This window comes from Rana temporaria, chromosome 11 (assembly GCF_905171775.1).
Source record: "Rana temporaria chromosome 11, aRanTem1.1, whole genome shotgun sequence".
In the NCBI taxonomy this organism is placed as follows: Eukaryota; Metazoa; Chordata; class Amphibia; order Anura; family Ranidae; genus Rana; species Rana temporaria.
In genome coordinates this window covers 160,974,185-160,986,662 of record NC_053499.1, presented here as the reverse complement: position 1 = coordinate 160,986,662, position 12,478 = coordinate 160,974,185, and the positions used below count along the sequence as shown (strand labels likewise).

General features: G+C 45.4%; 1 protein-coding gene across 1 annotated transcript in view; it reads right to left on the bottom strand.

Moving 5' to 3' along the window:
* Positions 1-12,478, bottom strand: part of CDH13 (cadherin 13) — a 561,676-nt gene that overhangs the window by 322,639 nt on the left and 226,559 nt on the right. The window contains exon 3 of the mRNA XM_040329592.1: positions 3,211-3,419. Within this exon, the coding sequence (XP_040185526.1) occupies positions 3,211-3,419 (209 nt within the window). The remainder of the gene's footprint in view (positions 1-3,210; positions 3,420-12,478) is intronic.

Here is a 12,478-nt window from a genome sequence, read left to right as displayed (position 1 = left end):
CTTTTTTTTAACCGATGGTTAAATAACCTATGGGGCCCACACACGATCGGTTTTGACCGATGAAAACGGTCCATCAGACCGCTGTCCTCTGGTTAACCAATCGTGTGTACGAGGCCTAAGACTCCCTGGCCAGTCGAGTCTCAGGACCCCCTGCCTGATTGGCCAGGAGGAGAATCAGGAAGACAATAGTGACTATTCGCTAATGTCACACAACTGGGTGGTCTCGGGGCACAGTGCTCTGCGCCCCGAGCCCACCCTCTTTAAAAGCCAATCAAAACCTCAGGTTCTAAACATGTGCTTTTAAAAAAAAAAACTCTATTGAAATCAATGCGTCCGGCGCCCTGCATGGAGATTAGGTGCCGAGCGCATGAATTAGGGGGGCGCCCCCGTGTGGAGTGGCCGCTACTGCTCACAGGTCAAGTCCTGTGGGGGGGGGGATTTCTGGATTCCTGCAGGAGGGTTATTTTGGGGTTATTTTGGGATAGTGGGACAATTGTAATTCCCTGGCAGCTCTCCGTGTAAACGCTCGATCCAGACAAACGTCTCCAGCGGAGCTTTTCTGAGCTCCTTCCATAATACATGACGCCGGCGGGGGCCCCGCGACTCAGAAACTAATTACAGGCTCTCCAAAAAAATATTAATTTTCCATCAGGTGATATAATGAAATAATTTTGGAAGCTTTAATATGAAAAGGAATCTGAGCAAAACACAAATGTAATAAGAGAGGATTCATCGTTATGTAATAAAATGGACACTGTGTACCCGTCAGGTGGGTCGCCATGGCAATATTGTTACAATGTTAAAGGAGAACTCCGGGCTGGTTACAGGGCCGATCCTAGGGTCACAGGCGCCTGGGTGCACTGCACACCTGGCACCCCACCTAGGATCGGCCCTGGCTGGTTACAGATTTATAAAAAATAAAATAAATCATTACACTGGCCCAGATTCAAGTAGCAATTGCGCCTGTGTAACCATAGGTTACACAGCGCAATTGCTTACTTGCCCCGGCGTTACGAATGCTCCTGATTCAGGAACATCGTAACGCCGACTGCAGCCTAAAATATGCGTAGCATAAGGCTCTTATGCCACGCATATCTAGGCTGCATTCTTGCGATGACCGCTAGGGGGCGTTCCCATTGTGGTCAGCGTATAGTATGCAAATTGCATACTAACACCGAATCACAATGTTGCGCGAGCCCTGCATACGCAATTTACGTCGTTTCCATACGGCGTGTTTAGCGTAAGCTAAAACTTCTAATAGCAGGGGCAGCCAATGCTAAAGTATACCCGTCGTTCCCGCGTCGCGACGTTCGAATTTGACGTAATTTGCGTAAGTGATTCATGAATGGCGCTGGACGCCATTCACGTTCACTTTGAAGCAAATGACGTCCTTGCGACGTCATTTGCCGCAATGCACGTCGGGAAAGTTTCCCGACGGAGCATGCGCTCTACGCTCTGCGCGGGAGCGCGCCTAATTTAAATTATGCCCGCCCCCTACGGGATCATTTACATTAGGCGCCCTTACGCAGGGCAAGTTTACACAGCGCACACGTAATTTACGGAGCTACTGCTCCGTGAATCGCGGGTAGTGCAGTAAATTTGCGGGGGCGCAGGGCAAAAACGCTGCCCTGCGCCTCCGTAAATAAGGGGCAAATCTACCTGAATCCGGGCCACTACTATTTTTACAGATAGCGAATGAGATCTCTATTGCTTTGTAAGGAGGAGAGACCCTTCAATTGGAGTGTAATCAGCTGTGGGGGGGGGGGGGGCGTGTCCAGGACCGGGCTATACAGAGCTCCAGGATCTGGTCGTCTGGCTGCTCAGGAGCGATCGTCAGGCTAATCCTTAGGATTCTTCCTCCAATTTTATCAGCCCTCTACACAGCCCCAAGCCCTGATGAAGCCCTTTGAACTCACCGAAACGTGTTGCTTTTTTTTTTTATAACATAAGAGTCGGAATAAAATGTAATCTTGGCTATATAAGTTCTGCTTTTGGGGCTTTCCTCCTTGTACACCCAGTGCCTGAGCTGCCTGGCGGGGCTGTCTGGATCACAGAGAAAGGTTAACAGAGTTGCAGATTGTAGTTGGAGTCAGCGGAAGGATTAGTAACCCATTGCTGGTGATAGTGGGAGGAATAGTGCCCCATCATTGGTGTCAGTGGGAGGAATAGTGCCCCATCATTGGTGTCATCGGGTGGGGGGGTTAGTGTCCCATCATTGGTGTCATCGGGGGGGGGGGGAATAGTGTTCCATCATTGGTGTCAGTTGGAGGAATAGCGCCCCATCATTGGTGTAAGTGGGAGGAATAGTGCCCCATCATTGGTGTCAGTGGGAGGAATAGTGTCCCATCATTGGTGTCAGTGGGAGGAATAGTGTCCCGTCATTGGTGTCAGTGGGAGGAATAGTGGCCCATCATTGGTGTCAGTGGGAGGAATAGTGTCACATCATTGGTATCAGTGGGGGGAATAGTGTCCCCTCATTGGTGTCAGTGGGAGGAATAGTGTCCTATCATTGGTGTCAGTGGGAGGAATAGTGTCCCATCATTGGTGTCAGTGGGAGGAATAGCGTCCCATCATTGGTGTCAGTGGGAGGAAAAGTGTCCTATTGTTGGTGTCAGTGGGGGGAATAGTGTCCCCTCATTGGTGTCAGTGGGAGAAATAGTGTCCCATCATTGGTGTCAGTGGGAGGAATAGTGTCCCATCATTGGTGTCAGTGGGAGGAATAGTGTCCCATCATTGGTGTTAAAGATAATCAAAAAAAGACCTTTACAAACTTCCTGAAACCATCAATAAAAGTTTTGAACAAGAAAGAAAAAAAAAACAGGCGAAAAAATAAGCAAATTATACAATAAAAAACCATCACAAACTTCCTGAAAGCTTCAATAAAAATATTGAACAAGAAAGAAAAAAACAAGCAAAAATAAAACAAGCAAAAAAACCAAAAAAAAAACCTTCACAAACTTTCTGAAAACTTCAATCTTCAACAAGAAAGAAAAAAAACAAGCAAAAAAAATAAATAAATAAAAAACCTTCACAAATTTCCTGAAAATTTCAGAAAAAAATAATGAACAAGAAAGAAAAAAACAAAAAATGTTGAAATGAAAATGTCAATAAAAATATTGAGCAAGGGGAAAAAACAAGCAAAAAAACAAAACAGACAAAAAAAAAACCTTGACAAACATTCCCTTGATAAAAGATGTAGGAGGGATTCACCTTGATGGAGTTATGTCGCTCCTTCCTGCCGAGGATCTTTACTTCCGCCATGTCGTCGGAGTGGGGGGAGCGCCCGTGGATGAACAGCGCCCGGATATTTTCCGTAACGTTTCTCAGCGCGATTAACGATCCATCGCCTTCCACTTTGAAGTTGGGATTGGAGACTTCGTATCTCACCTCCTCGTTACCTTGACAATCGTCAAACTGCACTGTGAGCAAAACATAAACAAGGCGCAATTAATTATCGGAGACGCAACAAGTAACTTAGCAGAAAATTATCTCCGTTCAACAATAATTGTCAACTCGTTTCTGATGAAAAGAAATAAATAAATATGTAATTGAAATGAGGAATGTGGGCAATGTGTGAAAACATTCCCTGTGGAGGGCCCTGCGTTATAATTATGGCTGGAGATGTGTGTGGTACTCAGCGGTGCCTTTTTTTTTTTAACCACTTCAGCCCCGGACCATTTTGCTGGCCAATGACCAGGCCACTTTTTGCGATTCGGCACTGCGTCGATTTAACTGACAATTGCGCGGTCGTGCGACGTGGCTCCCAAAAAAAATTGACGTCCTTTTTTCCCCACAAATAGAGCTTTCTTTTGGTGGTATTTGATCACCTCTGCGGTTTTTATTTTTTGCGCTATAAACAAAAATAGAGCGACCATTTTGAAAAAAAAAAAAAAGCAGTATTTTTTACTTTTTGCTATAATAAATATTTCCCCCAAAATATATTAAAAAAAAAAAATTCCCTCAGTTTAGGCCGATACGTATTCTTCTACATATTTGTGGTAAAAAAAAAATCGCAATCAGCGTTTATTTTAAATTTCCCGCGTCGTATCTTTGTTTTGAATCCTCAAAACAAGATACGACGGCATCTTGGGATCGATCCGACAGGCGTACGTCTTCGTACGCCGTCGGATCTAAGATGCAATTTTAAGGCGGCCGCTAGGTGGCGTTCCCGTTGAAATCCGCGTTGAGTATGCAAATGAGCTATTTACGGCGATCCACAAACGTACGCCGGCCCGTCGCTTTTTTTCCCGTCGTTTGCGTTCGGCTTTTTCCGGCGTATAGTTAAAGCTGCTATACTGAGGCGTAATCAATGTTAAGTATGGCCGTCCTTCCAGCGTAGAATTTTGAATTTTTTACGTCGTTTGCGTAAGTCGTTCGCGAATAGGAATTTGCGTAGAATGACGTCACCGTTCGTAAGCATTGGCGGGTTCCGGTTTAATTTCGAGCATGCGCACTGGGACAGTTAAAAAAAAACGTTGTTTACATCGGGTCACGACGTATTAACATAAAACACGCCCCCATCACTCCTATTTGAATTCCGCGCCCTTACGCCACAACAGATACACTACGACACTACGCCACGTACGTAACTTACGGCGCAAATTCGTTGAGGATTCGAAACAAAGCCAAGTAAGTTACAGCGGCGTAGTGTATCTTAGATACGCTACGCCCAGCGCAATAATGCTCCATTGTACGAGCATCTACCCCAAAATTGGATCTGACGGTGAAGGGGTTAAATTATACAGTAAAGCCAAAAAAAAGTCAAACAAAATAAATAGAAGTCGTATTAAGAAGTAAAATAATATTCCCAGCCACTCACAGAAGGCTGATATTCCAGCTGCTACAATTAGTCTGTCAGATTTACACACCGCGTTCTATACGGGGGGAGTACTACCAGCAATCATCAGGAATTATTTAGATGTACTCCGCTTTCCTCGGCGCCCTGCGATTACGGCGCTTTTATGTGGATGGCGCATTACATGTACAAATGCGCAGTCCACGGAGTGATGTTGCAGGTAATTGCAGTGACAGTTATGTGCCGGAGGAGTCATCGCTCGGCGCCGTGTCATCACCATAATAATGTTTCATGACATCAAATATTTGTATTCTTTTTTTTTTTTTGCTAATGTTTCTCCGGTCATATAAAAGCTTCGAGTCGATTTAAAATGGTCATTAAGACAGTTCATCCAAACTTGGGTTGTAGCTTCCAGACACATTCGCTATCGAAGGGCAAGGTGAGATCTTCTACTCTACAAAAAAAAAGTATTTTATTAAAGTGGAAGTCAGGAATCTGCAGCAAAGTTGTGCGCCGGATAAATGTTCATTATTATTTACATCTGGAACTATTCATAGATTAGGCGCTAGATCCAGGGCCGGATTTGCTCTCCCTGCTGCCCCAAGGCCAGGTTCTGCAATGCACCTCCACCCTGCCAACCTTTTTTATAACTTTTTTTATTTTGTAGCTTTTCTTTTACTTTTTTTATTTTTGTATAATTTTCTTATTATTTTTTATATTATTTTTTTATGCTTTCCTTTTTAATTACTATGTATTTTAATAATTTAATTATTATTTATTTTAATTTCTTTTAATAATTTTTTTCACTTAACTTTATTGCTATCACACAGGAGAAAACAATTCCCTGTGTGATAGCAATTGGAGGTGACATGTTCTCTTTATTGACCCTGTCACCTCCAAAACAGGAGTCCTAGCACTGTGCTAGAACTCCTGTCACAGCTGAGATGGGAAGAGCACAGCTCACCCCTCTCACTGTGTACATTGGTGGCAGGGACAGTCACAGGAGGCATTCTCGGCGGCCGGGGGAAAGACGGAGTCGAGAAGACAGAGCCAGTAGATGGAGGTATGTGGGGGGAGGGGAGGACAAACGGGAGCACACATTTTACAAGTGATTTTGGCGACATCGCCGCAATCACTTGTTAACAAGGGAGGGAATTCCAGAAAGCAACTTACCACCCTTAACTGGCCATCGGGGGACCCCATGCCGCTGCCGCCCCGAGGCCTGGCCTTGGTGGCCTTGTGGGAAATCCGGGCCTGGCTAGATCTGGGATTGGGCGATAATTCCTTGGGCTGCAGTGGTGTCACCACAATAAAATGGCAGCAATTTGGGACTTCTGGTGACACCATGACACTGGAGGCAGAACCATATCAGCAATAGGGGGGGGGGCAATATTGACCACTAATGTAGGGGGGTACTTTATCACTGACGACCAGGGGCGTTGCTAGGTGGCAAAAAGACCAGGGGCTTCAGCCTGAAGTCCAAGGCCGGGAACCGGGGGGGGGGGGGGGGTTGTATTTGACGTGGGCTTTTATTTTTGCTAGCTCGTGACCTACCTGACCTACATACACTTATGGTAGTGACCTACATACATTGACCTACCTGACATACACTGACCTACATACACTGACCTACCTGCACTGACGGTAGTGACCTACATACACTGACCTACATACACTGAGTCAGTGTAAGTAGGTCAGTGTACCATCAATGTATGTAGGTCAGGTAGGTCAGTGTATGAAGGTCACTACCGTCAATGCAGGTAGGTCAGTGTATGTAGGTCAGTGTCACTGACCTACATACACTGACCTACCTGCACTGATGGTAGTGACCTACATACACTTACCTACCTGACCTACATACATTGACGGTAGTGACCTACATACACTGACCTACCTGCACTGACGGTGGTTACCTACATACACTGACCTACCTACACACTGACCTACCTGACATACACCGACCTACTTATATTGACCTACCTACACTGACCTACCTGACATACACTGACATTTACATACACATTATTACACTGTCTGACGGTTCTGACCTACCTCAACTCAGCGGTGTCACAGCAGCAGGCAGTCATTCCGTCAGAGAGCCGAGGAGCCTGGCTGGAGAAGAGGAGAGCCCAGGAGGAGAGGAGAGCCGCCCCAGCGGCCCGCCCGAGAGCCGAGCAGGGATGTGGTGCCGGCGCGGCGGCCGTATTGTAATTCCCGCCTTCTGGAGCCAGTGCAACGCCTATAATGGACGTCACACGTTCCGCGGTCGCGGCATTGGACCAGTGGGATGTCCATCATAGGCGTTGCGCAGGCTCCAGAAGGCGGGACCTGCTATGGGACTTGGCCACACTCGGCTAAATTCGGCGGCGCTTGGAATCAGATCGATCCAGGTGCTCGCCACTCGCTTGGCGGTTCGGGGCTAATAATGCAGTCCTGTCGCCGTGAGACTCGGGGCTTTATGGGGGTCACATTCGGGGCTTCAGCCACGGCTAGCCACCCCCTCCCGACGCCCCTGCTGACCACCAATGTATGGGGGTACCTTACCAATGACCACCAATGTATGGGGGTACCACCAATGTAAGGGGACACTTCACCACTGACCACCAATGTATGGGGGGTACCTTACCACCAATGTAAGGGGACACTTCACCACTAACCACCAATGTATGGGGGTACCACCAATGTAAGGGGACACTTCACCACTGACCACCAATGTATGGGGGTACCTTACCACTTACCACCAATGTAAGGGGACACTTCACCACTGACCACCAATGTAAGGAGCACTACTACATCAATTATTTAGGTAAATGAGAAGAATATCATTAGCGTAATAATTTGGAACAGGGTGTAAACACGGACTGAACTCTGCAACTGCAGTTGAATTTTTTCATCTCACTGATGTTTGTATCCATTTTCACATATCATGGATTCATCAAAAAAAATAAAAAAAGGATCTGCATTATCCGTGGTGTCACGGCTCCGCTAATGTTCATAAGCACCGCATAGAGAGCAAAGTGATCATTAAAATAGATATTCAACATACAACGCAGTAATTGAGAACGCCTTTCAGTGCCAATGGCGTACAATTATATATAATATATCTGCAGGCCCGTAATATCAGTTTCTAATATCGGGTTGTGTCACCAATGGTATCACTCCCGGCGTCATTCACCCAAAGTAGATGATGTGTGCGCTCCGAGCAAAAAGGGGCCGGAAAGCAGCTCGATCCATTAATTATCTAGAATTATCTTCCTGCTTGTAAGCTATTTCTCTTTCTTATTACAGCCAAAACAACCAAGCAGCTGTACTTACCATCAGTGGCGGCTGGTGCTCAATTTTTTTAGGGGGGGGGGGGATTGTAAACATCTCCATAAAGACATGGTTTGATAAGTTTGGTGTGGAGGAACTCAAGTGTCCTAACCTCAACCCTACTGAATGCCTTTGGAAAGAATTGGAATGAGCCAAGTCTTCTCAACCAACATGGTTTGATGAGTTTTATGTGGAGGAACTTAAGTGTCCTAACCTCAACCCTACTGAACACGTTTGGGATGGACTGGAATATAGATTGTAAACATCTCCATAAAGACATGATTTGATAAGTTTGGCTTTGAGAAACTCAAGTGGCCTTCACAAAGCTCTGACATCCACCCTACTGAACATCCTTGGGATGAATTGGAATGAGCCATGTCTTCTCAACCAACATCTCCATAAAAACATGGCTTGATGAGTTTGGTGTGGAGGAACTCAAGTGTCCTAACCTCAACCCTACTGAACACCTTTGGAAAAAATTGGAATGAGCCAAGTCTTCTCAACCAACGTGGTTCGATGAGGTTGATGTGGAGGAATTTAGGTGTCCTAACCTCAACCCTACTGAACACCTTTGGGTTTGATGAGTTTGGTGTGGAGGGACTCAAGTGGTCTTCAGAAAGCCCTGACATCAACCCTACCAAACACCTTTGGAAAGAATTGGAATGAGCCAAGTCTTCTCAACCAACGTGGTTTGATGAGTTTGATGTGGAGGATCTTAAGTGTCCTAACCTCAACCCTACTGAACACCTTTGGGTTTGATGAGTTTGGTGTGGAGGGACTCAAGTGGTCTTCACAAAGCCCTGACATCAACCCTAACGAACGCCTTTGGAAGGAATTGGAATGAGCCAAGTCTTCTCAACCAACGGGGTTTGATGAGTTTGATGTGGAGGATCTTAAGTGTCCTAACCTCAACCCTACTGAACACCTTTGGGTTTGATGAGTTTGGTGTGGAGGGACTCAAGTGGTCTTCACAAAGCCCTGACATCAACCCTAACGAACGCCTTTGGAAGGAATTGGAATGAGCCAAGTCTTCTCAACCAACGGGGTTTGATGAGTTTGATGTGGAGGATCTTAAGTGTCCTAACCTCAACCCTACTGAACACCATTGGGATGGACTGGAATATAGACTGTGAGCCAAGTCTCTTGACCAACATCAGTGCCTAACCGTACAAATTCACATACAAAAAAAAAACCTTTTCCAGAAGAGTGGAGACTGTTAGATTTGTGAAGGTCAACACCATATTAATGCCCGTGGTTTGTCCATGGGAATGGGATGTCCACCAGGCTAAATCAAGAAAGAAGTTGCATATTGAACTATTATAGCTTGTATTTATAACTACTAAGGTGATTTTAAATCATCAGATGGACCTGCGTCCTCGCATGTCTGTATAATAGCTAAAAAATGCGAACTGACGTATCGGTTGCGGTAAATAACAACCCCTGTGATGTACACAAGAGATCCGCGTGAAAAAAGTACTGCTTTCAAAATGAATTATTTTCTTCCACGCAGACAATATGTATGCGGAGCCAACCAAGAAAGAAAAGAAAACAGCACCTCTTGACAGGTTACAAGTCAGATTCACAATAATTCAATAATTACTGAAGAGTATAAAACACGATATTGATTAAATCACAATTCAGATGAACACGAAAAGCTATCAGCGATCCAGGAGACAAAAAAAAAACGAGAAGAGCTTTGATCGTGGGAGATACACGTCAAACACCCGAGCTGAATCCTCCGAGAATTATACTCATAAAGCTTGTGGAAATTAAAAATAAAACAGTAAATGTAAAAAGAAGATAGCAAAAAAAACCACTGCATGCGGAAATACACAGCAGAACCTCGGATTGCGAGTAACACGGTTAACAAGCGTTTTTTGCAATACGAGCGCTGTATTAAAAAAAATTCTCAGAAAATCGCAGAGCCTGAACGAGGAGCCTTTCCACGGTGTCCTCGGCCCTTTCCAAGTGTCTCCGATGCTCTCCGGCGCCCCCCGCCTCTGGCTGCATGCGGTATTGCATGTCATTGAAGTCAATGCGGAACAAATTCTTTTCGTTTCCATTGACTTCAATGGGGAAATTCGCTTTGATATGCCCCTTGTCCCGGCCCGGCTGTGAATGAATGAATAAATGAAAACTTAAATAGCGCAGCACATGCGAACTTAATCGCCTCTCCGCTGTACATTCTATGAGTGCACCCCGTCGAGTTGTCGAGGCACACCTGGCACACCCCCTGCGCACACCTATGGCAACTGGTCTATGCATGTTTAGCGCTGCTGCACCACGCTGCACTTCCCCATATGGAAGATGTAACGGAATGGCCCGTGATACCCAGAGACTTTTGAAGGATGCGGGGTACTCCTGTGCCAGCTTCACCAATGACTCTTATGTCTAGGGTCATCCTATGTCCAATAGGGGCATAGGATGACTGAGAAATGATATCTCGGATTACATGAGATGGGACAGTAACGATAATTCTTGTATTGCAGGAGATCTTGAAATATTACAAGTTGCTTATTCTGACCCCAACAGGTCAATAGGAGAGTGACTCATTCATGTGGGGACACATAGACTGTAAAGATGTTAATTGATGTTAATCACCTACAGCTACCTGGCTGTAGTGATAAAAGCTTGCTGTGATTGCATTCTATTGTCTATTGTGCTAATTAAGTCTGCCTCTCAAGAACCTTTCATTGTGTGAAGTTCTATTGATGATAATATGTGTTGTGACTTAGCGCCCTCTGAAGGTCAGACGTCTGACTTACGTCTACAAAGAAATGTGTATTGTGTAGCAGGTGAGAATAACTTATCGCGGAGTCAGAACGTCTGGGTAATGATTAGTCATTAGTTCATGTAGATTATCTGAATGTCATCATCTCTCAGGGAATGTGTATTGAGCACCCATTGTGTCATGTTGTGGGTGGAGTTAAGCCATTGTTTCTTGGGGCTTCTAACTGTATATAACGAGCCAGAGTTTACCATTAAAGTATCCATTCTGTTTGGAACCAGAGAACAGAGCTTGTGTCTCGTTATTCTGGGGAAAATCCAATGGGTCCTGTCTGCTGGATTGTGTCGGAAGCTGTCTAGGGTTGGTGGAATGGAATATCGTAACGGCGTTAACCCCTGACCGTTACAGAAACTATTTTCAATTTTTTAGGATTCCTTTGTTTGCAGGCACCATAGGGCTGGTCCTTGGGTCTCCTTTACAGTAGCCAAAGAGCTCTGTCCTTCGGAACAACAATGGAAATGGACGTTGCCGAGGCTTTGCGGTGGGTGTGGCTCCGGCACACACACGGGGCGTCTTTGTAATACAGATGATATCATCTCGCAGGCCCCTCCACGGGAATTCCTCCCGCCGTACAGGCAGAATTTCTCTTCTCTTTCTCCACACTGAGAGCATTTTTAAAAAATTTGATGAAAATAGAAAGTTGAAAACCTCTGGCAAGCGTTCATAAATTCCTAACCAATAGCACATGTTGTCTGGCAGATGGTCCTTTGACAAATAAGCTAAATATCTTGGCCGGAGGCAAAGAACATTGATCAGAGGACGCCTTTCAGTGATATGCAGTTAACCAGTGAAAAGATACCGAGCCTCGGGGACACAACATACCGCGCAAAACCAGCGATGTGTATACAGCTACGCCGAGACTTTCATGTTACATGGCGGCTAGGAAAGGTAGGGGGTCTGGCAAAATAGGAACCGGCTCGGTGTTTGCAATTGATCATGCATCTAGCAGCGGACCCCTCAAGAATCCTGATGAAAGCGATGGACCTCGGTAAAAAAAAAACAAAAGCCAAATATACAAAAAAAAATACAAAACATAATCTGCCAGGATATTTGTAATTCTGTTTGGTCAGTTGTGTGATTCGCACGCCTCCGCCATACATAATAGCCAGGATGACAATACCATTTTCTATTGCCGCTTTGGGGCTTCTGTTATCTTTTTTTGCCCATTGGACCGCGAAGGAACATCATCCTTACAATGTGTTGGTTGTCGGGACCACAGGCACCATATAGGTTGGTTATTTAAGGCCTCATGAATATGGGTCTTGCAACATAAAATGTGGGTGTAATGGGTGCATATAGCCACCCACAGAAAACAATGGCTGTATGCGGGTAATGGCTGATACTGTGGACAATATGAGTCCAGACAGTGCCGATCCTAGGGTCACAAGCGCCTGGGTGCAGAAATATTTCTGGCGCCCCCACATGGGCGTGGTCATTTTACTAACTCCTCCCCTTTACAAATGTTTCTATGGCAATGACTCAACCACAGAGATGCTCCCCCCACAAAGTCTTCATTACCCCGGGATCCTTACATGATCTCTTAACAATAAACAAAATACAGGAAGAGAAGCAGAGTACTTTAT